This window comes from Penicillium canariense, assembly GCF_028826845.1.
Source record: "Penicillium canariense strain IBT 26290 chromosome Unknown utg000001l_segment0_segment0, whole genome shotgun sequence".
NCBI lineage: Eukaryota > Fungi > Ascomycota > Eurotiomycetes > Eurotiales > Aspergillaceae > Penicillium > Penicillium canariense.
The window spans coordinates 8744409-8770068 of record NW_026622728.1 but is presented as its reverse complement, the minus strand read 5'-3'; the positions used below and the strand labels follow the sequence as shown (position 1 = coordinate 8770068).

The window sequence follows — 25660 nt, the reverse complement described above, 5'->3', positions numbered from 1 at the left end:
GCAGAAGTCGCATAAACATCATGCCTTATTGGACGTCCGGCATGCGGACGGCGATGTCGCCTGATTGTGTGATGTAGCGGACCCAGGGGAGGGAGGGGTATTGCAGCTATTAGGATATTGATCAGCCATATTCATTCCAGAGTGATAGTGCAGGTTGCGGAAAGTCATACCTTCGGCTCGGTGATCTTCAGGTACCGCACCTGGATACCGGAGGTGGTGAAGTAAGGAATCTCGAACTTGACGTTGATAGGCCGCTTCGCCTTGCCCATCGCGCCGGCGCCGCCCATGCTTCCACCAAAGCCGCCTGTCATACCGCCGCCGTGCTCATCGTCGCCCTTTACAGACGGAAGACCCAGCTCCGCCCGCATGAGGAACTCCTTGCCGCCACCGAACTGCTTGATCTTCCAGATAATTGCTGACTTCTCAGGGGCATAGTGAACGGTTCCGATGTTGGTACGGAAGCGAGGGGAATCTGCGTCTTCTGGGACGGGAACGAGGATTTCGACGTTGTTCGCGGTACTGCGGCGTTTGAATTGGGCTTTGGCCTAGACGGAGAAATTGAATTAGTATGATTTAGTAGGGTATTTGCTAAAAGCAAAGTCTGGATCCAATCGTACCTTGAGCATGTACTCGATGCGCGATCCCGAGTGCGACTCCACCAAACACTCAACCCAGATCAGTGGCTTGACCTGAGTGTTCAATCGGTAGCTCATAAGTTCAAATTCACCGTCGGGTGGAATGAAACTGATTGTCCGGTCGTTCTCGAACCGCGACAATCGCACACATTGGTGGAATTTGACGTCCTCCATCTCAACGGCCTTGCCCCGCGTGGCACGGCCCGTCGTCTCGAACATAGCCTTGTCGTTGAGACCTAACCGCAACTCAGGCATACCACTCAGATAACATTTCATTTTGACGGCGCCCAGGATCTCAGACCGTAGGACGTTTCCATTGGCCGAGACCAGCAGGTTCAGAGACTCGACCACGTCCAGGAAGACCTCGTTCTTGCGGTAGCGAATACCCTCACTTCGCCAGGACACGGCATTGGTGACGGCAATGGGTGGCCGTGCTTGTATCTCGAGCTTGTGTGATTCTTGGGTGATGTATCTGTGTTGGGGAAGTTCGCACACGTCAGCCAACGGTGCCCGCCACCCCACGTGCCACTTGACACGAGCTCTCAGTTAGACTTACTCTTGCAGGATCTTGCTCTCTGTTGTCTGCGGGTATCCAAAGTCCATCATCTCGTCAAGCAATTCGTAAATGATGACAAAGTTATCCCGAATACTCTCTTCTTCCAGGACCTTAAAGTATTCGGTGAAGACCTCCACAAGCTTGTGGAGGAAGAGGAGGATCTCGGTGGCATTTGTGTTGCTCTTGGTCAGGGCGAGGATATAGAGGTTGCTGTGACGGATATAAAGGTACTATTTATCGGAAGGCCGGTTCGAGTCAGTTCCATGTGGGCTGCGCACACAAACAAAAAGGAGACCATGAGGAGGGTGGGATGGAAGGAGCACGCGGGCAGGCAGAGCGGGCAGCAGAACGTACGTTAACACCCTCATGAGAGAAGCATGGAGGTACAGCCGATGACTCTTCTTCGGCTTCACTGAGGAGGATGGGGAACTTGTCGACCGCGGACATGGGGATGTCCCCGCGATAGTTACGGGCCAGGAGGGTCTGGAGGAGATGTTAGCGGCATCCCCACATGAATTGAGCAGCAGCGACCAAGTCTATGGCAATGCTAGCTTAGGTCCCTGCATGAACCACGCACCTTGCCCTTTAGGTCCAGGAAGAAGAGGGCCGACGCCATGACGTGTCAATGGGGAGATGGAGATATTGGGTGTTAGGTATCCAGGCGATTATCAGGTTTCAAGGTCAGAGGCAGGAGAAACAAAGCCGCACGCTGCGCCCTACTGCGACATGATCAATGTGGACGTCGACTGAGAAATAAGCAAAGGGAAAGCAAGCTGGATGTAAGATAGGAGCCAGCACGTCCAGACGGTCGAAACATTCGACCGGCATCGCCCGCGGTTTTGGTGGAGCCGCACCGCACCCCAAAGTGGACTAGCGCCAGTGGCCTCACCACATAAAAATCTCTTCGCCGCGTTCTTTTCCCTTCCTTTTTCTTTCTTCTTCAACGCTCTCAATAGACAGTGCAAGCCAGTACAAAGTCCTTGTGATTTTCTGCAGCTCCCGGCATTCTGTCGGATCGGCTATCAGTTTTAAATTGCTGAATACTTGCGATACAGAGATGCGGAGACTAACGTAAAGAGGGCTCCATAAGAGCTGGCCGTGTATTCTACTCACTGTTACGCGGGCGGCGTCAGAGGAACCGTACATTCAACTCCCTGATGGTTTATTTATTATGATTAATACTACTGTGACTTACGTCAATGGAAACCCAATTGAAATGATCAAGTGTGGTATTTTGCAATATTGCCAATGAACAGAATAGAAGTGAGAAAAAGTGTCCTCGTAGTTAATAGTACATGTACAACCGGCCGTGTAGAACAAGGCGTGCCCGGTCCAGTGCAGCCTCCAATCACCTTTCCCAAGCAGAAGATATCAAGAAACGCCATGAAAATGCTGCGGAGGGTTTGTGGTCCAAGTGCGATTCCCCAACCCCGGCAGGTCCGTCCCCTTACGAGACCGTCTTGAGGCCCAGCGGCTCGAGTATCCGCTCCTGGGCCACCTTGTTGGCAATGTGTCCACCCTTCTCCAACGAGACCGCTCCGACAACAGCGTACATGGTGTGTGCCAGGATGAGTTCAAGGCCAGAAGATTTGAGGTCATCGGGCTAGAAGAGACAAAGTTAGTTCTACACTCGAAGGATGCGGATTAAAGGTTTCCTGTCGAACCTTGCGCGGAGTCCACCGGAGAATCTTCTGCATGTCGTATTTTTGCGCCAGCTCGGCAAGCTTAGACCGGTCGGTCAGGAAATTCTTGGTCTCGGGGGAGAGGTTCTTCAGGCCATCCAGGGCCGGGTGGGTGAAAGGTGTGCGGCCGTAATCATCCTTCTTTACGGCCGTATTGGCAGTCTCGGGGTTCTGCACAAGAGCGAGCGAAGCCTGCAATTGCACAATGCGCTTGCCTATACATCATTAGCAACATAACACCTTCGCAATCATCGTTCTGCCATACCGAGAAAGGCCAATCGGTCGTTGAAGCCGCGGCGTCCTTGATCAAAACTCTTATGCGTCACGGCCAACCACTTCAGCTCATCCGAGAGGATCTTGTCGCCACCATTGCCCAGCATTCGGATATAGAACTGATCAAGCAGCGCCGGGTCCGAGTTAACGTGGAAGAAAGGGCGCTTCGAGTGCAACCGCAGGCTGAAAGGCGCCTTTGCGCGTGGCGGCGTGTAGGACCATCGGGGCTGCTCTGCCTCGCCGGTCGAGGATTCTGGGCCCGTAGCGAAGGTGCGGCGGGGGATGAGCATCGCCTGGGTGCAAGGCACCGCCTTTGAAGCGGAGCAGGCGGCCCTGGCCGCTCGAGTGGACAGATTCGAAGCCATGGGGGTCGGGTTGTTCTGCGGAAGTCGAAGGCCGACTCGGAGGTGTGGAAAGAATTCGGCCTCGGCGGTGTGATACTGCCACTTGGGGTCTCCAAGCTTTATTTTGGGGCTTCGACCAATCTTGATTTCAAGCAATCAGCATCCCTGGGATTTCTGGTAGAGCTGAAATTATTCCGAGGGCGTGGTCCTTCCGACCATAGAATTATGCATCCTGACTGCCCCGCAGGTCATCCTGCAAACTGAGGACAAATGCATCCAGGGGCGTCTTCACCGCTGCTGCAAGCAAATGCCTTGAATTTACAGCTACCAATGCGAGGCTGGGATCGTATCGAATCTGAAAAGCTAATGCACCTCTCTGGCGGTGATAGCGTACCCGGATCTAGCAAGCAGATTGATATTAGCTGCAGAGCCCAACATGAGGAAGCTCCGGCTCTATCATGCTCCGGATGCATCTATGATTGCTTCAGCACTTTATCTGCCATGACCTGCAGAAGTGACTCTGGTGGCCAAGTAACTGTGGGAGCTTGGTACACCAGAACTGTCTGGCTCCTCATACCGCTGTTCTAATAATAGAGGCCCAGGCCGCTAATTTGTTATTAAACCCGCGCATAGGGAGAGGAGGGGGTTGTTATTCCTACACTGGCTGCAGCAGTCCTATGTGATTTCTTTTATCAGAAACTTGATGCTGTCGAGTGTTGAATCTAGCGCTGCATGCTCCCATGGAAATGACATGCAATATCTAGCGGCTTCTAGATTCAAGGTAGCAGTCGCGGCACCTTACCCGTCCTCTCTCCAGCAACGTACTACTCTGGATAATACTGCTTGACAGGAAGCCTGATCAGGCAGTCTATCTTTCTTCAATCCGTTATGCCAAAGGCTAGAGAAAATTCTGAGATAACCTGTCTAGCTATGTGGCTGGGTAGCAAGCAGGACGAGCAACCTTGAGGTTGGTGCAACCATGTCTAGGCGCGGTACTCAGGTCCCTAGCCGCCCTGGGAAAAGAGCATATGGCCTCAAAGCAGTAGGGCTCTAGACGACCCGAAGGGCAGAGCAGAGTTTAGGGGAACATTCGGCAGCCTTCTACGGACGGGAAGAGCTGTGTCTGTCCAGCTAGCCTCTGCTGATACTTTTGCCGGAGACCTTCAGCCAAGCTGCGAGGTGGGGAGGAACAAATCGGCTCATGCGGAGCACGGCCGATTTTGAGACTGCTTGATGTCGCGGGTCCCGGATATTGGCAGCCTTGGAGCCGTTTCAGACGCCGTGGTTGGCTCTGTGGCCCTTTGTCTCCCGTTGCAGAAAACGGCCCTGTTGTGTGCTGTCATACCTGCAAAGCTCTTCTGTATTTCTCCTACAGCACCCCCAGTTAGGGTAGGAGGATTTGCATTTGTGGCACGGCGGGAAGCATAGGACCCACGTGTGCTAATACCTGCTTTGTTTGCGTTGGCATTGTATACTTCTCATGCTGCTTCCTAAGGCATCACTCAACCACCTGCAGACTCCGACTGTACTTGCATTGGGATAGAGAACTCTTTTATTCCATTGTCCGGAAATGCTGTTCAGTTAAACAGTGATGAAAAGCTCGAGTACTCGTGAAAAAAATACTCCCATTGATTCGCGGCCAAGCATATACCTAAAGAAATCTAAACCCACACCCTCGTAAAATCTCTATCTCCGAGTCGGATTCTAGGGAAATCACCGTTCTCAGCCACACAACACGACTGCTCCGCTAGATGCCGTCCGACTCTCGACTCTGAAGACCGAGCGGCGACTAACTGCCGCGGACCGTGCTCTGGGTCGTCGCCGGGGGGCAAAACAAATGAAACTACCGAGTTTTCCACCGTGACCAAGATTGTCACTGCAAGAAGCCGGCAACTGACTGCTCAGACCGCTGGTGTCACTCCACTGGAATCTGCAGCCTCACGGAAAGACGTCTAGGTTCGGGGGACATGGTCTTTAGAAGGGGTTCGACCGCAAGAAAATTTCGTTCCATGATTCTCTCTATTAGCTGGTTGAGGGATACTTGCTACAGTAAATTATTTTTTCCCTAAACGTGTGACAGGCTAGATACACGTTAGATCTAGAACATTTCAGTAAAGCACAATAATAAATAGTAGTGGGCGGTCAAGCGTAGCGGGTGTGACTGCTCCATTCAACGGTTTATACATCAAATCCTTTTTCCCGTCGGGCCCTTGCAGGCCTTTCACGGAGGAGAAAGTCCCAACTTTTGGCGGCTGGGAAGCCACGCCCGCCCAAGACCTGTAAGAGATGCAGCAGAAGTATCATGTCGTTTTCCAGACAGCTTCTGACCTACCTTCCTTGATTGGAGTGCTGACAGGATGGCGGTGTACGACTTGATGTGTGGAGTGGCATCTCTGAAGGCCCCGATTGCTCTGTAGGATTCCTGTGGACTATTAAATGGTGGGCATCAGCCGGACTGGAGGTTCTGCTATGCATTCTTTGTTTATTTCTCCATCAATGTCGTGAAGATTCTCCCGTTTGTGTTTTGAGTTTTGAGTTTCACAGTTGATAGTCCTGCATATTCCCCATCTATTCAACGAGCTGAATCAATTTCAGTCTCTTCATCCGTTGTTTCAAAATATCTACCATGGCTTGCTACGCTACTTCGGTCTCTGACTCTCAGGCTATCCACTCCTGCTCCACTCAGATGCCCTATCCTCTCGTTGGAGGGGTGCCTGCCAGCGATCACTCAGTCCAAGATCCTCCCTCGCCGCGACCATTTCCCCCTAACCCCCCGCCAAGCCCTGTTTAGGTGCTCTTCGTTCTGTTTGCTTTTGATTGGCGTTGGGGGAAGAGGGCTAAATAGGTATGCCTCCCGTGGAAGCCAGAACAGTGCCGATCCACAACCTTATATATCCGCGTTCGAGCAATATATTTACCATTCACATTACAGACCATATTCTGATGGGAGTATTCGATTACTTGCACAACACGACAATGCTCTCCAGTGACGGCTTTTCCTGCCATACTTTGATACCCTTGTCTTGTTGCGACGGGCCTAGTGCAGACTTCTTTTTGTTTTTCACAGGATGGGAAAGCATGGGAAATTGATACTTGCGAATGGGCTGGAAGGGAAGAATCCAGGTTCGGATCATGGTGTTCTCGAATTCTGTCTAGGGCTGTGCTAGGGCAGCCTAGAAAGAAAGCCCAATGACATCACGGAGTACTAGTATATCAAGAAACCGTTTTCAAATGTGCATTTTGGTTCATGACGAGCATCGACTGGGCAACATACCCAAAAAGCCTAGCCCGCCTTGATAGATATCACGAAAAACAAAGTAAAAGGTAGGTAGACAAAGAAATCTGCGCCTTTTGAGCTCGCGCCACGGGACCGGATTTCATGTATAGATTGCTAGTCCAAATCACTTTAATAACACAAGGAGAGATAACTTTAAGAGGTATGCGGGTGAAATCAAAGGAAAGCAAGAGCCAGGGCGCTGGTCACGCTCAGACCCACAACAGTCCAGCCAGACTTGATGATGGTGGGATTGGACAGACCACGGCCCAGATCCCACATCAGGTGACGGAGGCCGTTCATGCTGTGGTATGTGAAGGGGAGGGCCATGGTAGCCTTGATGAGGACCTTAGCGGCGACGGGCAGAGCACCCATGGCGGCAACCATGGAGGCCGACTCGAGGTGCCAGCCGAGGGCGGGCGAGGCGAGGTAAGCGGTGGCCCACAGGTAGAGAGTGCCGGAGAGGGCGACACCGGTGATACGGTGCAGGGAGGAGCCGATCCAGCCGATCTGGGGGCGGTAGATGGTCAGGTGGGGAGAGACGGGGCGGTTCAGGCGCTGCTTGACCAGGATCTGGGCTGGGTCCTCAGTGTTGGGGGAGGAGGTGACGGGCCTGGATATGGGGGAAGGTTAGTCTTCATTGATTTAGACAATTGCGGATGACGTATGATTTCGCGGGGGTGCCAATGGCTGCGACCGAAAGAGATTATGGCTTTCCCTTTCGGACCTAGATGAACTGACCTCTTCTGCATGCTCTGACCAAGGGCAACGGCGGCCGGGGAGGCGCGCATCATCGACCACTGCATGGTGAGCGGCTGCTGGACGGCAACTGTGCATCGGGACGGATTGTCAGCGGCTTTGGCAGTTGAGGGTGCGACGAAGAGCAAGATACATACGCCGTCGCAGCGACTGCTGGGCAACCTTCTGAGAGAACATGATGGTCGTCGTTGTCGAGTTCTCACACGATGAGAAGAGAAGAATCCCGTCGCGAGCAATCGGAACGGACAACCTCGGGTTTGGAGCCGTCACGGGATTGCCGACCGGGAGCCAATGGCGGCGTCTGCAATTACACCCGGAAGATCCTTCTTCCCATGGGAGCTGGATAGTCACGTGATGATATAATGGACCTAGATCACATGATATTCTCGCTTGTGCCCACAAGCTAAAGCTTTGTTTCCCGCTCCTTTTTCTTAGTTTCTTCTTCACGAGTCTCCGCTCACGTCAATGTACCGGCCCGTGTCGGAATGAAGTTGACGTGTTTAGCGCCCTCTGGTTTCGGCATTCTGTCGCGACTGTTGAGGGACCTTCGAGACTCGCAGAAGGAGTTGTCCCGTCGTTAATCGCCCATTTGGCTCTTCCCATGAGTCCGAGGGGTTTCATATCAGGGTTACATATCGTTAAAAGATTACGTAGATTGGATTCGAGGCATCCTGTGTGCGCAAGGCTACCCGCTTGATCAAAGAAGATTATTACCTGGACAGGGGTAGAGTCAATTCGTAGATGACGCTTTCCGTGTCCCAAGCTTTGATCTTGAGGCCGCTGCCCATCGGCCGTCTCGGGGTTTCACTTGTGATGGATGGAAAGGGGATATTCATCGATATGCCTTGGCCCAGGTACAGAGTACTTGACGGGATCAACACGAGCGCACAGCATCGCGACCAAGTCAATCGTGTTTGCCGAGTGCTGGCAAATCCGTGCCTGAATCGCTGGGTCACGGGACCTGTCACATGCTGCTTCATCCTCGTGAAGGAGAGGAGAACATCCCCCGCTATGCGCGGATATAATCATCAGCTCCCCCGGACTGTTGTGTACGGGGTCTGGGGATTGTCTTTCTTCATCCGCGGCGTGCATAACTTCGGCGCATCGAGCTAATTCGCCCGTCGACTAATCCGTTTAATCGTCCGGCCACCCGACTGAACCTCGGCAGCTCTGCCCTTCCCCACAGCAAGGGCCCGCGGCTTCTGGGGTCACTCGGTGCTTTTTAATCATCTTTGTTCAGACTGCTCGCTTCTTTGGTCTCTGTTGCCGTCTTGTGTTTCTATATACCCGCCATTTCCATATTCTGTTTATTTGTGAAAGACTCCCTGCATCAGCAGTCCAGCTGTAGACTTCGCCAAACGCCGATTAGATACCAACGACTCGTCATACTCCAAGATGCCTTTCAACACCGCACTGACCCGCAAGCTGGGTATTCGCGGTATGCACTCGGTCCCTGATATGTTTGCTCTATGGCTTTCTGACAAGATAACAGTGCCCGTGGTGCAGGGTGGCATGCAGTGGGTGGGATACGCCGAGCTGGCCTCGGCCGTCAGTAACGCCGGTGGTCTGGGTATCGTACGTTGCAGCTGGGCCAACACTATACGTGAACGCTATGAAATCCTAACTTCTGAATCCAGCTTACGGCCCTCACCCAACCCACCCCCGAAGACCTGCGCAAGGAAATCCGACGATGCCGCGAAATGACCAAGTACCCCTTCGGCGTCAATCTGACCCTCCTCCCCGCTCTGGTTCCCCCGGACTACGGGGCCTACGCCCAGATTATCATCGACGAGGGAATCAAGATTGTTGAGACCGCCGGAAATAATCCGGGCCCTGTGATCAAGCAGCTGAAGAAGGCGGGCATCATCATCCTCCACAAATGCACCACCATCCGCCACGCCAAGTCCGCCGTGAAGCTGGGTGTGGACTTCCTGTCCATCGATGGATTCGAGTGCGCCGGCCACGTCGGTGAGAACGACATCACCAACTTCATTCTCCTGAGCCGTGCTCGTCAAGATCTGGGCGTGCCTTTTATTGCTTCCGGCGGTTTCGCCGACGGCCAGGGTCTTGCTGCTGCGCTAGCTCTTGGCGCCGAGGGTATCAACATGGGTACCCGATTCATGAGCACTGTCGAGGCTCCGATTCACCAGAACATTAAGGAAGCTATCGTTAAGGCGCAGGAGACTGATACCGCTCTTGTGCTCCGCCGGTGGAAGAACACTACCCGCTTGTTCGGCAACAAGGTTACCCAGGAGGCTCTGAAGATTGAGAAGGAAAGCACGACTGGTGACTTCGCGGAGATCGGTCCCTATGTGAGCGGCAAGCGTGGTCGTCAGGTTTTCCTGAACGGTGACCCCGACTACGGTGTAAGTCATGGCTTCTACCTATCTAAGAAGCCGCATCTGCTCACACTTTCTCTAGGTCTGGACCGCCGGTCAGGTTATCGGCCTGATCCACGACATCCCGACCTGCGATGCGCTGCTGCAGCGTATCGAGAAGGAGGCCTTGGAGGCCATGAACCGGACCCGGAGTCTGTACAGCGACGCCCCCGCCAGTAAGCTGTGATTGGGAATGATGGGCACCTTTAGCTTCTTTTTTCTTGTAAGATGCAATAGAGTGTGGTGGAGGGAATTCACCGCTATATGAAACCTCTTCGATCCATCACCTTCCTGTAGTATCCATCGTGCATGGCATCGTCCTGTTGCCATTTAGAATAATCTATTGTGGCCTAGAACACCGTCAGACGTTCAGCCGTGGGTGTCTGTTTCCCTGAGCGACAAAGACACCGCTTCTCCCAAGGGAGTGACTCCAGTTGAATGAGAAGTACCGTGGCTGGGTGGTCAATGCGCGGCATTCTCAAATGCAGCAGCATTCTCGCGCTTTGAGTTTGGCGCGGTGAGGAGATCAGCGCCGTCGTGGTTAGGTTTACCAAGACATTCCACTCTCCACACCATTATTTCCAACCTTTGCAATTATGTTCTGTGAAAAACTGGGTCTTGCGCATGCCCCGACGTCAGCAAATCGAGAGCAGCAAATCGAGAGCTAGTAGTGAAGGGGCGAGTAACTTGTGTCTGCCGTGAAGCGTCAAGGGGTGTGGGGCGTCCTTGCATCCGCCCTTGGGGCATCATCCGGAGAATGCACCAGGCCGCACCAGCAACTGGGCTGGTGTTGATCTGCCTCACAGCTTCACGGTGGGAAAGTCAAAGCTGGGATCTCCGCTGCGTTCGTCGTAGCTGCGGCTGGATTGCATGAGGTCATTTGGCGGTGTTTTGTTCCAGCGTGTACGCAGTTGATTTCGGCTGAGCGTACGTACTCCTGGACCTCCCATGTTGATGTCCGAGCTCCTCTCCGGTCCGATCAGAGATGCAGGGTTGGATGTCAAATAGTATTCAAATAGTATTGGCTGTGACGATATCTCCAAGCCATATTCAGCTCTTCAAGATCCCGAGCTTCCTCGAGCTAGGTGATCGTCGGTTCCACAGCAGCCAGTAGCTTATCTCCAACCGACTGCTAGCTAGATTGCAGCTGTACTTTGTACAAATATTCAAGCTCATATGCTCCTGTAAGAGCTTACGCTGCAGCAATTCCAGCCGGGGCCCCCCTTGCCCCAGATGAGCCCCAGCATCAGTTTATCAACTCTACACTCCCCCGCCGCATCCCACCACGACCCATCCAAAGCCCTCCCACACCTATCCTCCATCATGGGCTTTATTACGTCTATGGCTCGCTGTATGAGAGAGAACAGACTCTCCTACAGACTATCGAATGCGAAACCACAACGTCTCGACGATGATGCGAACGACTTGATCGAAACTACTTCCCATCCCACCTCCCCTGCCCCCGCGGAAAGTATTGCCTCTTCGTCTACCATGGTCCAGCATACATCTCAAGAACCTGTGGTGCCGACAGAGTCACCCGCCCATCGGAAGCAATTCGCTCCCATGGACTGGAACATTCATACCCTGTTCGACGAAGTCGATACGTTAGATCCGGCGACCAGTCGAGCGATCCGGGCCTTGTCGATGCCTGAATACCCGGTTCTGAAGCTGGACACCGTTCAGTCGCCGTTCGATACACCGACAAAGACGTTGGCCGACGCAATTGACCCAGAAGAGAAGAGTCCCACACAGAAGCGTGGGGGAGGGAAGTCGGACATGTTCAAGAAGCCCCGGAAGAGTGGCCGTGGAAGGAACAGGAAGCATATGAATACAGAAGAACCGGGGAGTGGAACAGGATCAAAGATCCGACGGTCGATGACCGGGTTACTGAAGGGACGCTTGATGAAGGTTCCGCGGACCCCGACATCACTCAAGACATTGCGCAATCCGAACTCCCCAAAGTGGATTGATGCTTCGAGCGTTGCAGAGGAAGACTTTTTAGATGAGACGGATGAGGAGAAATGGCTGGAAGTGAATGCGCTGCGGCGATTTCAGAAGAGGAAAAGTGGCTTCTGGACCGGAGAGGGAATGAGACGGCTGTGGTGATCGATGGGCACATACGTATGAGAATCTGTATACAGGAAGTTGCTAGGTTTCCATTGCGACAAATAGGTAGTCCTGCGTTTTTCTGGTAATAGAGAAAAAGAAGAGAAAATAAATGTTAGGCAATTAACTGGACGCGCGAGCTGAATCATTCCAGCATGAAATAAGTTTACCGATACCCGTACTAAGAAAGAGCATCATCATCGATAGATGGAAAACCAAACACAGAGGAGCAGTTCAGATGAAAAAAGATATTTCGGGACAACCTTAAGCGTGGACAAGACGATTGCGGAAAGCAGGCCAAAAGGATAGGGAGTTACATTAAGTGACCATCTACATGCTCACAAATAGAGGGGAAACCAGAGCAAGATCTACTCAATGAGCATAACTGTGAAAGAGTTCCAGGCCAGACAGCAGCGAGGCCACGATTCGAATCAACAAAGCAAGGAGCAGAAGCAACCCTGACAAACCATCAACGGTTATATAGTTTAAATATACATATGTAAAGTTATATACAATATTCTCCCTCTGGGTGCCACACGACACCATCATTGATACACGGGGCAAATGAGGAACAGCAGATCCATAACTACTGGAACAAAGGCCGAGTACACCTGCCTTCCACCCCCAAGAATGGATTAACAGTCCGTCCTTTGCCAGTAACAAAGCAGAGCACTTAGATGACGGATCCGAGGGCAACGCAGGGCAGGCCAACGCCGACGAAGTCGCCCTTCTGTGACGATGTCAGATGAGGATCAAAAGATGGAATGAGAATGTAGAAACTTACGGCGCTGGAGCCAGAGTTCTGGCAGCAGGCAATGTTCTGCTTGCACTTGTGATTGACCAGATCCTGGACGGGGACGTTAAGCAGGATGGGGACCTGGACATCCAGCTTGGAGCACTTCTCGAAGACACCAAGGCCCTTAGCACCGGAGCCAGTACCGACCAGGTTGCTGAGGGTGCCGCTGAAAGGACCGGAGTTGAGATCGGTGCTGTCACCGGCCCAGGTTACGTCGTTGCAACAGGACAGCTGAGCATGGTTACCGCACTTGGCCTGAGCCTGCTTGACGGTCATGCTTCTAGGGACAGGGAAGCGGATTTGAGCGTTGCCCTTGTTGCCGACACCGTTGGCGTCGCCAACACCACCGGCGATGGGGGCCCAGAGCAGCGACGCTGGCAGCGAGGCCGAGAATAGCGGCGAGGGCGAACCGCATTATATCTGAGAGGTTGGATGTGGACGAGAAGACTCGGAGATGATTGCGAGAGAGAGAGAGAACAGAAGACGGGACTTCGAAGGAAAGGCTTTAATAGAGTGAGGCGTGATGCTGCAGAACCGTGTGGGGTAATAAATGGTCAGTTCTTTATACGCTTCAGGTGACGGTCTGTGAGTCTTCCTCAATCAACTATTTTCCTACGGAACCGTTTGGTTGGACGAGTCAATTCTCCCTCTGCCCGGACTGCAAGCTGCATGGAAACCAAAAGGGGCAGCTCACTCCACTCGTAGGGCTCTGTAGGCCAAGCACGCTCCCCTTGGGACCTCCTGGTATGCATCTACCCAGCCCCATATGGTGGACTTCACGCGGCTGGAGGACCTGCCCGGACATTCCTTGGGCCCATGCTGTACAGCGGCCCCGTTAACCGTGCCAGGCTCGTCCGGGGGCCACCTGATGCTCCGATTGTCAACTCTGGGCGTTGATCTACATTTTTCCTTCTCTAGTTTTGGCAATTGTGCCCGTGGGACGATCAAAAAGAAGTACGTCGACATCGAATGACAGCCATATATCTTGAGATTGCAGATAGCGGCCGTTGTCAGCCGTCCACTGCAGGCCAGCCCTAAACAATGCTTACAGGCGCTTCGCCCTGAATCTACTGTCTCGGGTCTCAGGGTCTCTCGGGGCCTTTGTTCCTAGCCCAGCCATCACTCACTCGGTCTCGGAGGTGATCTTGGCCAAAAGTCTGCGTCACCTCGAGTGCTAAGGCAGGAAGCCGGACTGTCCCAAAATCAGCGGTCATGATAGATGGGTGCTTGCCATGCTACAGGGCCTTTCACCCTCCAAAACACGACGTGCGTGACTTGGGGAGGATTACCCGCAAGGGATTGCACGGGCTGACCACTGACCTTCGGCCATAGGGAGGCTTTCCCGACCCTCCCTTCATTGCTTCGTGCCCTTGGTCCACGAACAAGACTGGGATATGACAGCACTGCTTGGTGGCCATGTGTTTCCCAGGAGAAACGTCCGATCGCGTCGTGTGACACTGGTCATCAGAGAGATGCCGTGGGTTACACTCAGAGATCGACTGTATGTGTCACCTGGTAGTGAGCCTACCCCAGATTGCGGGGTTTGGCCTGCTTTCTGCTGGCTAAACATCGACGCCGATGCCCTGAAGACCCTCCCCTTAGCTAACTAGCCAAGTAATCTGTAGTCACTTCATCTAGTCATCCCTGCCCAGTTCCTGCTCTTGCAAAAGTCTTTAAATTGCACAGATTATCCAATACTCACTCTGTAGCTCTATTCAACTCAATCACCTTAGCACATTCTTAAGGATCTCAAACTATGCACTCAATGTCGCGTTCCAGAGTCTTTTGTCTCTCGGTTGTCCACTCTCCGATTTGGGGGTCGTACTCCAGCACCTGTGAAAACGATGAAGTGCTTGCTCTTCTTGATTTGATTTGCGAGGGCCTCGGCTTTCCGATCGACCGCGGCGAGGGACTCGCGATACTCTTCTGCAGCGACGGATGGGGCAATATCGGCCATATGGGGTCTTGTGTCTGATCTTGAGATTCGGCCAGTCAGCTCTTCCTATGGGGTAAGCAAGAACAAGATAGGTAATAGCAAGGTAAACAAATCCAGCCCGAAGCAGGCTGTGATAAATCGCCTTCGCTCAAGAATACTTACAATCTCAGGTACAAGAGTAGGTAAATTGTACGGAAACTTGAGGTCAAGAATAGGTTAGAAATGAAACTGGGGATTTGTGTCGCTAAAATAATGCTTGTGATGAGGCTCTTCTCACGTGCAATCTAGGTAGGTTGCTAGGTGGGGGCCGGGGAGAGATCAACACCAGCAGACAAACCCCATCATCAACAAAAACACGAGGTCGAATAATCTTAACAAAAGTTAACCAAAATGCAATCTTGGGCGCCGTCTGTTCCGTTGGGTTTGCAGTACTCGGGCAAAGCAGTTAGATATACATATAGCTGCATCATCCCAGTATAGGGTTTGCCCCTCTCCCCTGCAAAATCGGGGAACAGGAAAAGCACAAACACTAACAGAGGGAGTACTCAACCCGATCTATTCAACTCTTACATATGATATAATCACACTGTTCCAAAGACTAAATTGACTCGAATGGAATGGAAGCAAACAAATACAAGTTTCTTTATGAATGAATGTATTAGCAGCTGCAAATGTCCCAAGCTCATGGTGCTTTTGCAGCGACTTGCTTGCTGCCGTGACCAAAATGTGACTCGTTAAGCCAATCATGCTGGTGATTCTGCCAATTTGGATATCAAGCCAGAGAATTGCCGAGTTACTGAGACAGGTCGTATTTTAATGGATTTGTTGCCGGAATCTACTACGGTACATACAAGTACGTAGGTTCCACGATCCACGCTAATCCAGTTTAGGTATAGGCGGTGAAGCAATCTGTCGTGCTTCATCGAGTTTCCCCGATCCTCCCCAGAGTCTCATGCGCCGATGCCTTAGCGTACCCCCATCAACCCTCGATCTGCCAGAGGGGAAGCTGTGCTAATCGACAGAATGAGTGACGAGCTTCACGCCTCAGCGACTACCCCGGAGAACCGTCCAGGTTCTCCGTCTACGCCAGGAACACCTCAGGTCGACACGGAGGAGAAGTCCGAGATCAGGAAAGAGACGGAAGACAGCGAGAATGAAGATACAGGTCCAACGGACCGGGAAGAGGAAAAAGAGACCCAGCGAGAAAGCAGAGCAGCCGACGAGAAGGCAAACGGCTCCGCACCACCATTGCCCGACGAGGTCCCTCCACCACTCCCCAACGAAGCTCCGCCAGGCGCCGCCGAGGACGATGGGTGGGAGCCCGTGTGGGATGCCAACGCTCAAGCGTACTATTTTTACAATCGGTTCACCAGTATCTCGCAATGGGAGAACCCTCGCGTACCCAATGCAACAGCCCCCGGCACAGAGAGTACCAGCCACACCACCACCGAAGCGCTCCCAAAGAAAAAAGAACCGGTACTTGGAGGCTACAACCCTGCGATTCATGGGGATTACGACCCGACCGCTCCCTACGCGCAACAGCATGAAGAACCATCGGAAGGGAGCAGCGGACCCGCGCTTGACCCGATCGCCGCGTACGGCGCCACTGGTACATTCAATCGGTTTACCGGCCGCTGGCAGGCGGATTCGATCAATGCAGAGAACCACAATGATGAGAACAAGTCGCGGCGACAGATGAACGCTTTCTTTGATGTGGACGCCGCAGCCAACAGCCATGATGGCCGGAGCCTTCGGGCTGAGCGGAGCGCGAAGAAACTGAGCAAGAAGGAGCTGAAGATGTTCAAAGAGAAGCGCCGAGAAAAGAAAGAAGAGAAGCGGAGGGCGTGGTTGCGAGATTAATAGGATTGGAGCTGCGCGTGGGAGGAAAGTGAGCTGATGTGGTCTGACTGCTGGCCACTCTCCCCCCGTGTTATCGCATACTAGGGTTGCCATTTGCATATTGGGACTTTGAGATACCACCCACACCGAGCGTGGGAATTCGGGGCGTTCATGGGGTTGTTCTTTTGCTGGGCCGTTGTTTCCTGTGCATAGAGGCGGGCGGCTTTGCCTCGCTGGACGTTCATACGTGTTTCCGGACTGCATTGTACTATTACATACGAGAGCAAACAATTTATTTGAGCTTGTGCATTATGTTTTCTCATTCTCAACTCCGATGTATTCTCCTAGAGAAGCTATTTGATTTCATGGAACCCCACCATCAAGTCATGTGACCCGTTATATCAAAGTTTCTTTCGGGACAGCAACTTTTGCTGTCGGCGGAATTCAAGCGCTTGAAAACTAACGCAGAGGTAAGACATATTGTTTTCTTTAAATCGAAATTGTATTTGCGTCTGTGTGAATGCACCATATCCGGGACCTAGTGTTACTTTAGTGGGCTGAAAATCGCATCACTGATCAATACGCTTATCAACGCGCATGCAAATCATGGGGATGTTTCGGTCCTGTTGCAAAAAGGGGCTTCGATAGTTCTCAATAAGACTATCCAGCTTGTTGGTCTATATTTGTCTTGTTCTTCTGCAGCTCAGCACTTTCAAGGATACATCCGCTAACAACTCTACCAGCACATATCAAATTTTCTGCTAGCTGCAAAAAAACCCCGCTCAGGCAGTATCAAAGCCAGCAGAGAAGCAATTCTGAAAGTAGGGACTGCAATACAGTTCTGGATAAGCTCCTTAGAGTCTCAGACTTCAACTCGCACATAATGTCTGCCTCGACACCAAAGCCCCAGCCGACAGTGCCGGTTGCACTTTCTTTCGAGGCCATTGACGACCTCATCTACGATGCCCGTGCTGGTGACCTCGAAGCCCTGAATGCGGACATCGCCACCCTGGCTTCGCAGTACAACTGCCCCGAGTCCCAGATTGTGGCATCTGCGATTGACATGGAAGATGAGAGCGAAGGCGGGACAGGGTGTTGTGTGCTGCACTTCCCTGCTGCGAATGGAAATCACGGTAGGAACCGAATTCCCAGTTCCTCGTGTTCTTGTTCGGCAATATATACTGACAAAGCCAGAAATCCTCAACACACTCCTCCAAAAGCTGTCCTCGCTGGATGCCGCTCAGCGCACGGCATTCATCAACCACCGCAATCACTCCGGCAACACGCCGCTGCACTGGGCCGCCCTGAACACGCACCTGGAATGTGTGAAGGGACTTGTTGAGGCTGGCGCGGATGTCGCTATCAAGAACGACGCGGGCCACGACGCAGTGTTCTTGGCGGAGCGCGCCGCTTGGTCCGCTGCTGCTGAGGAGGTTGATGAGAATGAGAATGAGAATGAGCCGCAGGAGATTGAGATGACTATTGGCGAGGAGCAGAGTGAGGGCCAGCAGCAGGCCGATGCTGGGGAGATGTCTGCTGGCAGACAGGTTGTTGAGTGGTTGCTGAGTTCGGAGAAGGCGGCCGGGCTGGAGAGCAGTGCTACTGAGGGTGAGAGATCGGCATGATGGGGTGATGGTTTGTGATGTCGAATTATGAATATGAACAGCATTAAAAGTTTGGTTAGATAGATACAAGGCTTTTGTTTTTGTTATTGTTTTTTCCCGTTTAAGGAGTGAGTACGGCAATTTAATCCGATGGGCTCGAGGCCATTGAAGGCGATTGTAGTGTAAGCCCGAGCGAGATCCGAAATGCATTGAGATGACAGGAAATCTATAACGCTTCCAGTGGAATATACAGCATGCTCATGGATATTTTATACAAAGTGTGACTACCAATACATCAGTCACGGCGAACTTTCCCCGTCACACCGTTGCTCTGTGGCGAAACGGGAAACCAATCTACAACAGACCCGGTCGAGTATGAGCCCTCCGATGGCGGCGCGTTATCTGAGTCAATTTCCCGGACCTTGGCGTCGAATCCAACCTTGAACCGTCGGTCCCGCCAGACCACAGTGACACCGCCATAGACGGCGATGATCCAAATGGGAAGGGCGAGAAGTTCGCGGCCGAGCCATGCAGAGAACCATTGTAGGAAAGGGCGACGTGTGGTTTGAGAAGAGCGACGGTTGGGCCGTGCGAAGACAGGCGTGTCCTCATCTAGTTCTATGGCCTTTGCAGAATGCAGCTTGATATACAGAGTCCAGTCCACTAGAATCCAGAACGCGATGCTGAGCACAACACAAGCAAGGAAAGAGGGCCAGGTCGCGAGGTTGGAGGCAAAAGCAAATCCCTTCTGCTCGAGGTAAGGTGCCAGCGCGCTTGTGACGCCCCAGGCGCCATAGATTGAGCAGACGAAGGACTCGGTGCCTGGTTCAACGAGGGTCGCCAGGAGGACGGTGAATTTGCGGACACGCAGCCACCGGACTCGGCGCGCAACATATCCTCGTACGCTCATGTTGGCCACGGGCTGAATCGCCAAGTCGCCGAACACCATAGCATGTTTGCCCCACCGTTCACCAAGTTCTTTTTCTTCCCGTACTTTCTTGCGCCAAAGCAGGTCGCCAATCAAGTGGTCTTCGCAGATATTGTCTGAAAAGAAGTCGACTCCGGGAAGGCGGCGGTGCGGGTTTTTCAGTGACGGGGCTGTTAGGTAGTCCAGGTGCGAGCGACGGAACATGTTCGACTTGCCGACAATGCATGGGGCAATGAGAACGGTGTTGATAGCCGTATACATTTTGGCGTGCGACGAGGAGAGGAACAGCTCTTCCAGACGACCGCCGCCCGTTTCAATGGTGCTTGCCAATCCGTCTTCCGGTCGGCTGAATGTCAGGGAGAGATCAGCGACCCTCGGGACCACAGCATCTGGGCGGGCATCGAGAAGGGTTTGTCGCTCTCTACACAGATTGCTCTCCCCCGTAACGTCCACCGCCATGGGCAGGTGGTGCACGAACTTGAACCTCTTGCCCGGGGTGGCTCCTGTTCCGCATAGTGTGTCCACCATGCGGCCGCAGACACCCTTTCCAACCCAGACATTGCAGTCGATGATCCAAATGATATCCCCCTTAGCCTCACGGTACGCACGGCTCATGTTCCGGATCTTGGGGTTCGGTCCAAGCTCGTAGGGGTCAGGCCCACTACCCTGCAGCAACGGATCCTCCTCTTCCACATAGACACGCGCATCGACATCCGGAAAGTCGGCGAGTAGTTTGCAGAGGGTTGGATAGGCCGGGTCATCGCGCGTAGCCACGCAGAGACACACGGTGAGTTTGTCACGCGGGTAGTCCTGGCGAAAGGTGGCCGCTAGGCAGTCATACAGATGCGGCTCGAGGCCCTTTACAGGCCGAATCGCGGTGACGTGAGGAGCGTCGGGGTTCTCAGCCCAGCTGGAGCGTCGGGGTTGTCGCGAAAAGTATCTCCAACTGGAGGTCAAGAAATCCACTTGTTAGCCACAGCCACAAATTATTGAACGCTAGTGAGTCCCCCGCGTGCTCGCCACCGCCGGGCAAGCACAGAACCAAAGCAGGGACACATCAAGATAGGTAGAGAGCGCCTTACATCTGAGAATACCCCAAGGCACATACGGTCAGCACGGTAAGATACCAGATCAAACCGACCCATCCCGCCGCGACGGACACGGGCATTGCGCCATCGGCGATGGGCAACTCGAGGAGATACGAGGTCGGCTCTAGCATGAGACTCGGAGGGAGGGCGAGAGGGTGCCGACGGGCGAGGAGGACATTCTAGGACTGAGAAAACCCGCTCTGAAGTGGGAGGAAGAGCGTGGTGGAGATGATGGTGGAGGGGTGGAGTTCGTCGAGGGCGCCAAACCGGAGCCCGGAGGATTCTGGCGGCTTGCCGCACCGCCTCGAGGGGTCCACCTTCCCCTTGCTTTGGATGATTGCTGCCTTGTTTATGTGCATAGCTGGGGACTTGACTTATCCTCCTTCTTTTTAGACCACTGTCTATCTAATTGAATTTTTTATGTGCCGCGGCGATAGTATGTGTGCCACGTTCTGCCTGGGCTACGACGGGTGGCATCCAAGTGGTGATCCGGGGGTCGAATTCATGAAAAAAAGATGTACCCCGTGGCTGAGACTCTACATTCGTTTACACAACTGCTAAGAAAAATATGGATGACCATAGTATACTTACGCATCGTGCACCTGGCACTGACAGAGTGTTGCTCAGCTCCGCCCAGCTCTCTCGTCTGGTTCATCTTCTCAAGGCAAGCATCCGACTTCAGTTACTCCAAGATGATGTTTATTCCCAAGAACCACTCAACCTATTTTGATATTAATGCTGGATTGACTCCCCCACCCCAGCCCCCTAAACTCCGAGACCAACAAGCGAAAATAAACAAATAAAACAAACCTATGCCTCATGCCTTCTTTTTTTTCCGAACCAGACCTGCACTCAGTACGTTGACAGCAGTCGGCTGGGACGGCGCTGATTGGGAATTGCTCGATGCGCTTGGCTGTGCTATGCTTGCCTCATTGGAACCCTTCTTCTCTTCCTCCCCATCCGGCTTCTTTCGTTTGCGAATCAACCCGCTGTCGAGAAGGTTGTTTGTCTCGATAGGTTGTTCGGTCGTATCCTGTGGCCTGTGGGTGCCTACTACCCGCTTGCCCCAGGTCAATTGGTCCGCGAGGGAGGCAACTTGATCGATGTAGGCCCTGGTGCTAGCCACGATATCATTTTCGTCATAGAAATTGTCCAACACTACATCCATCGCCTTCTTGTAGTCTGCTTGGTCTAGCACGACATTTCCACGCCCGACCTCTGGCCAATAAAATGGAGTTGTATCCGTGGATTGAAGCTCCGCAGAGGACGCAATTGGTGGATGATCAAAGGCTACTGGCGGGTCGATTTTAGGTCCAGCAGATGTTTCTGTGACTGGAGCCCCAGGAGGTGGTTGTGTCGAGGTCTCGTCTGTTTTCGACTCGCTAGCGTCCTTCTGCGGTTGGATCTCGACAGGTGAGGCTTTGGAGGTCTTCCCGCCATCAGAGGCCTCGTCTGTACCGGCAATACTTTGCGTCTGACTGGCCATGGTTGTTGAGTTCATCAGACCCGGTGGATTAATAACAAGCCACAGGAAGCCAACCAGCCGACCAGCAGAGCACTCCTGACGAAAAGACATCATCTCCCAGAACTGATCTAGAGATTTGACACTCTTCCAGTGACCGGTACTAGGAGGCGCATTCTCACCCTCCACCGGCCCAGGAAGCTCATCGTCCAGGTCAATCAGGAATCGCGTCTTAGGATCATCTGGAAGCCGTGGCACAAGACAGCGCGGTGGCGCCGACGGGTTATGACACATCTGATGGAGCGGATAGCTGGCAAGCCATCGTGGCCGGTCTTGAGGATCACATTTGGCAGACGCGGGGAAAAAACTGCGTGTCTCGAAACGGTCACATCCGGGTACAATCAGGTACGCAGTAGCGGAAGCCTTAGCGGCCTCGACGGTCTGGTCATGGGATTTTGAGTCTTTGGAGACCGACTCGGGCTCATGCTCACGGAGAATAGGATCCAAAGCGCGGCACCACCACTTGATTAGCCCTCGGTCGTCTAAGACGTGCTTCTCGGCGTTTTCAATACTTCCGGGAAAGAGGTATTGGTCCTGGGCACGGGCAAACAAAGACACTACCAGGCGAACACCTGGACGTTGGTGAGAACGCGCCAGATATGATAGAAAGGTGCTTGAGATGAGTCTCAAAACCGAAACCTTTTGTTGCAGTTTCAAGAGGTGTAGAAATCCAGTGGAGTCGGCCTTTGAAACAAAGATCGTGGTTAGGTGGGCCGTGTTGTAGACCAGCACCTCCATTCCAAATACAATGATCTCCGCCCCACCATGCTTTGAAGAGTCAATTGAGACTGACAGGAAATGATTTTCGCAAAAGGTGGGCTCAGGATCCTGGCCGGGCGCAGCCGCAAAGAGAGCATCCGAAGGGGCTGGTGTCGAGGAGACATGGCGGACAGTCAGCTCGGCGCCGGTGGGGAGCAATTTGGCCAAGAGATCTCCCAGATCGCCATCTGGTGCCATTGTGCGCCTGTGCCCAATGAGATCTGGCTCTGGACGAGGTTGGATTGACAAAGATGCGGAGCTCGACGGCGCTGCGATTTTGCCCTGTCGTCGCCGGTCACGTGCCATGTACCATAACAAGAGCAGGCGAGGCTGGCGCTATCCTTGGTGTCCAACATGTTGGGTAAAGAATGAGTGCTGACGCCGGAGCAGTTGGACCTGGCTGTAATAGGCCAATGGTTCAAGATGCATGATGCGTCAACGTGTGATTGTTCAGCGACTAGACGCAGCCCATACAGTTATCGAAAACTATCCGCTCTACTCAGAATGAAAATGAGATATTGGTACAGATCGCAAACAGTTCAAGATTATAGAAATGATCTCGCCAAAAACAGCTATCAAGCTACTGTGAGCGATAGATTTGGCTCCCATCGGTCTATCTATGCGTTTGTGAATGCACTTCCTCGCCTCTACGCTGGGAAGTCGCGTAATGGATATACAACCTCCTTGTCCACAACCTTCACCAGCTCTCACTTCCCATTCCCGGTCATTGTACTCGGCCGTCCCGAGAGCACAGTACTCGTCTGGATTTCCTGCCAAACTGAGTACGCGAAGCTTGTCTCGGTAAAAGATGGATGCAACGAGCCGAATACTGATGAGTAACCTCACAAGAGTCAACGTTTCCACGAAGCTGCAAGAAACCAAACGACTTGGTACTCTTCCAAATGGATGACAAGTATGCCAAGTATGAGAAATACTATGGCAAGTACGACAAGTGGGATGACAAGCAGATCAGATTCGACGGTATGTAGCATGAACACACAAGGACCATCCCGCCTGTATATCTAAGAACAAGATACTAAGGTGCAAGCCTTCACAATCTAGAAAATAACCTGCCAAACAAATGCACCCAAATGCAGGTTCGCTACAGCTGCGGCCATACCCTTGGCGGCGAGTTCATCAAGTGTGCCCGCCACATCGACCGTGAGGATGAGCGCTGCTCCAACCGGTCCATCCTCTACGTTGAGGCCAAGCAGTCGAGCCACAAGTGCCGCACCTGCCTGCGATCTGGATGAGCAAGCTCGATGATATCTCGATACAAATCTGCGGCTCATAGAGAGAGAGAGAGAGCAATAATTTTAACTTAGAGGCGGCAAGGAGATAGCATAGCGTCATGGGAGTGGATTCTACAAGATTTAGTTTTACGGGAGTTTCAGGGAGTTCAAATGAGATTTGACTCATTTCGTTCAAATACGGTCTAATAATACATACGACTAGAGAATAAAACATCGCAATTGGATTGCCAGCGCGTCTAGAATTCCGCAATCACAGCATCGAGATCATCGGCATTCAGAAGAAACACTCCTTCCCGCAGAAGAGTCCTCCAGACCAGATTCCGCTGGCGAACCGGCCAGTAAGGTGTGTTCCAATATCTCGCACCAATACCCCGTTTCTTTGCAGTGGCAATTTGATCCCGAAGAGCTCTGAGCTGATCATCGTTGAGAATCGGGTCTGTATCCACAGTGAGCTTGCCAACTGCCTGCTCGAAATCCGTTGACGCGACAGGAGAGACCAGGCCGTCAATAGCCGCATATATGGGGTCATTGAGGTTGGCCAGAGGAGCGTCAAAGAAGTAGTCTCTGTCGAGGACTGGGGCAACCATGTCCAGCGGAGTGTCGCCAGTGCCAATGATAGTGATCGGTCCATTGGTTAGATTCTTCCCGTCCCTGACTGTTGAGAGATATCCCTTCTCACGCAGGGGTTCCAAAGCCTCGATAACAGCTTGGAAAGTCTCTCGCCCTGACGTCTTGACGTCGATAAAGAAGTAGAGTGTCTGCTCTGGCGCCGTATCCCAAACTCCGCTGAGTACAGTTGAGTCAGTTCCAATGCGACGACTATTCAGGAAAACATTAGTCTCACTTTTTGGTCGGCGATGTAATGAAGGCGCTTGTCGGGTTTTGGCGTTCCAGGATATCCAGAATCGGGTTAATATAGAGAGACTGGAGAGTTCGCTCAGGCGTTAAAGCGGATTGATCGTGCCCAACCTGGGGTTATTAGCGATAGCTCGGAAGACTCGGATGGCAGGTTTTAGAATAGACAAACATAGAGGGTTCCGTTATATAGCCAGACATCGGCTTCAGTGGAACTGCAGCCTTTCGACAATCCTAGGAGTCATGGTGTTAATGGGAGGCCCGCCCCTGCGTGGCGAGCAATTCGAGACCCATACCGGTGTAGAAAGGCCGCTCTCGCCAGTAGTCACTGTGCGTAGAATCAGTAAAGAGGCATGACAAAAATGAAATCATCAATTGCCTAATTGAAGGCTGTGCCTACTTGTGAGAGTGCACCGGAATCTAGCAATGACGTTAGAGTTCAAGCGCACAACGCCGACAGTGGAAGGCAGTAATCAAGAAAGATATCGAACAGAGTTACGGAATTAACTTACTGGAAGCAGGTCCCTCGTAATATCTGTCGGATACCCATAGTCCTTGCTATTATGCGTGTTCTTCAAGATGCTTTGTAGGCTGGAGGTGATCCCGCCAATGACGGGTTTGGGGCCCGGCAGGGCCGCGACCACGGCTGTCAGCAGTACAAGCTGAGAGATCATAACGCCAAAGAGGGTGAAATAATCGATATGGAATAACAAGAACCAGCCTAAGTTTGTACTTCAGCCTTCCGGAATTTGCGGTAGGAGAGAATAGAATGCTGATGTCGCGAATTAACGAGGCGGGACGCGCCAAGTGCACGTGTTCGTTAAAGGCGCAGATTTTCGGGGTGGGCCCCGGCGCAACCGATGGGTGTACAGCAGCAGCATTATTCGGCCTTGAGACATGCGGCAAAATGTATCTTACAAATATTCACTTAAAGCGAGATAACAGATTCAACGAGAGTACTCGAATTACTAACGCCTTCAACGCCTCCAAGGTATCGATACAAAGCGACAGGCAAAATGTAATGGGGGTCATTCAGAAAGAATTCATGTCGTGCAAGTGGTTCTATGTACGTC

General features: G+C 52.6%; 13 protein-coding genes across 13 annotated transcripts; 5 read left to right on the top strand and 8 right to left on the bottom strand.

The window, feature by feature from the left end:
• Positions 1 to 25: 25 nt before the first annotated feature.
• On the bottom strand, positions 26 to 1807 carry N7482_003042 (AP-1 complex subunit mu; the record flags this gene model as incomplete). Its single annotated transcript, XM_056685167.1, has 6 exons — positions 26 to 106; positions 171 to 545; positions 618 to 1107; positions 1192 to 1421; positions 1546 to 1674; positions 1769 to 1807. 6 exons carry the CDS (start codon positions 1805 to 1807, stop codon positions 26 to 28), a joined length of 1344 nt encoding a protein of 447 aa, XP_056548773.1.
• Positions 1808 to 2638: 831 nt separating this feature from the next.
• Positions 2639 to 3511, bottom strand: N7482_003041 (mitochondrial 54S ribosomal protein mL57; the record flags this gene model as incomplete). The annotated part of the gene is made up of 3 exons (XM_056685166.1): positions 2639 to 2794; positions 2856 to 3088; positions 3139 to 3511. 3 exons carry the CDS (start codon positions 3509 to 3511, stop codon positions 2639 to 2641), a joined length of 762 nt encoding a protein of 253 aa, XP_056548772.1.
• A 3430-nt stretch (positions 3512 to 6941) lies between these two features.
• Positions 6942 to 7700, bottom strand: N7482_003040 (uncharacterized protein; the record flags this gene model as incomplete). Its single annotated transcript, XM_056685165.1, has 3 exons — positions 6942 to 7377; positions 7506 to 7593; positions 7661 to 7700. 3 exons carry the CDS (start codon positions 7698 to 7700, stop codon positions 6942 to 6944), a joined length of 564 nt encoding a protein of 187 aa, XP_056548771.1.
• A 1218-nt stretch (positions 7701 to 8918) lies between these two features.
• On the top strand, positions 8919 to 10088 carry N7482_003039 (NAD(P)H-dependent flavin oxidoreductase; the record flags this gene model as incomplete). Its single annotated transcript, XM_056685164.1, has 4 exons — positions 8919 to 8961; positions 9016 to 9098; positions 9161 to 9889; positions 9945 to 10088. The coding sequence occupies 4 exons, from the start codon at positions 8919 to 8921 to the stop codon at positions 10086 to 10088; spliced, it is 999 nt and encodes a 332-aa protein (XP_056548770.1).
• A 1046-nt stretch (positions 10089 to 11134) lies between these two features.
• On the top strand, positions 11135 to 12007 carry N7482_003038 (uncharacterized protein; the record flags this gene model as incomplete). The annotated part of the gene is made up of 1 exon (XM_056685163.1): positions 11135 to 12007. The coding sequence occupies one exon, from the start codon at positions 11135 to 11137 to the stop codon at positions 12005 to 12007; it is 873 nt and encodes a 290-aa protein (XP_056548769.1).
• A 673-nt stretch (positions 12008 to 12680) lies between these two features.
• On the bottom strand, positions 12681 to 13079 carry N7482_003037 (hydrophobin family protein; the record flags this gene model as incomplete). The annotated part of the gene is made up of 1 exon (XM_056685162.1): positions 12681 to 13079. The coding sequence occupies one exon, from the start codon at positions 13077 to 13079 to the stop codon at positions 12681 to 12683; it is 399 nt and encodes a 132-aa protein (XP_056548768.1).
• Positions 13080 to 14565: 1486 nt separating this feature from the next.
• Positions 14566 to 14760, bottom strand: N7482_003036 (DHS-like NAD/FAD-binding domain-containing protein; the record flags this gene model as incomplete). The annotated part of the gene is made up of 1 exon (XM_056685161.1): positions 14566 to 14760. One exon carries the CDS (start codon positions 14758 to 14760, stop codon positions 14566 to 14568), a length of 195 nt encoding a protein of 64 aa, XP_056548767.1.
• Positions 14761 to 15762: 1002 nt separating this feature from the next.
• Positions 15763 to 16599, top strand: N7482_003035 (WW domain-containing protein; the record flags this gene model as incomplete). The annotated part of the gene is made up of 1 exon (XM_056685160.1): positions 15763 to 16599. The coding sequence occupies one exon, from the start codon at positions 15763 to 15765 to the stop codon at positions 16597 to 16599; it is 837 nt and encodes a 278-aa protein (XP_056548766.1).
• An 862-nt stretch (positions 16600 to 17461) lies between these two features.
• N7482_003034 (ankyrin repeat domain-containing protein) lies at positions 17462 to 18203 on the top strand (the record flags this gene model as incomplete). Its single annotated transcript, XM_056685159.1, has 2 exons — positions 17462 to 17711; positions 17773 to 18203. The coding sequence occupies 2 exons, from the start codon at positions 17462 to 17464 to the stop codon at positions 18201 to 18203; spliced, it is 681 nt and encodes a 226-aa protein (XP_056548765.1).
• Positions 18204 to 18477: 274 nt separating this feature from the next.
• Positions 18478 to 20329, bottom strand: N7482_003033 (putative ceramide glucosyltransferase; the record flags this gene model as incomplete). The annotated part of the gene is made up of 2 exons (XM_056685158.1): positions 18478 to 20056; positions 20193 to 20329. The coding sequence occupies 2 exons, from the start codon at positions 20327 to 20329 to the stop codon at positions 18478 to 18480; spliced, it is 1716 nt and encodes a 571-aa protein (XP_056548764.1).
• Positions 20330 to 21015: 686 nt separating this feature from the next.
• On the bottom strand, positions 21016 to 22677 carry N7482_003032 (H3 histone acetyltransferase RTT109; the record flags this gene model as incomplete). Its single annotated transcript, XM_056685157.1, has 1 exon — positions 21016 to 22677. The coding sequence occupies one exon, from the start codon at positions 22675 to 22677 to the stop codon at positions 21016 to 21018; it is 1662 nt and encodes a 553-aa protein (XP_056548763.1).
• A 704-nt stretch (positions 22678 to 23381) lies between these two features.
• Positions 23382 to 23732, top strand: N7482_003031 (uncharacterized protein; the record flags this gene model as incomplete). Its single annotated transcript, XM_056685156.1, has 2 exons — positions 23382 to 23460; positions 23542 to 23732. 2 exons carry the CDS (start codon positions 23382 to 23384, stop codon positions 23730 to 23732), a joined length of 270 nt encoding a protein of 89 aa, XP_056548762.1.
• A 236-nt stretch (positions 23733 to 23968) lies between these two features.
• Positions 23969 to 25261, bottom strand: N7482_003030 (uncharacterized protein; the record flags this gene model as incomplete). The annotated part of the gene is made up of 6 exons (XM_056685155.1): positions 23969 to 24518; positions 24577 to 24701; positions 24760 to 24821; positions 24884 to 24915; positions 24988 to 25007; positions 25100 to 25261. 6 exons carry the CDS (start codon positions 25259 to 25261, stop codon positions 23969 to 23971), a joined length of 951 nt encoding a protein of 316 aa, XP_056548761.1.
• Between the last annotated feature and the right edge of the window lie 399 nt (positions 25262 to 25660).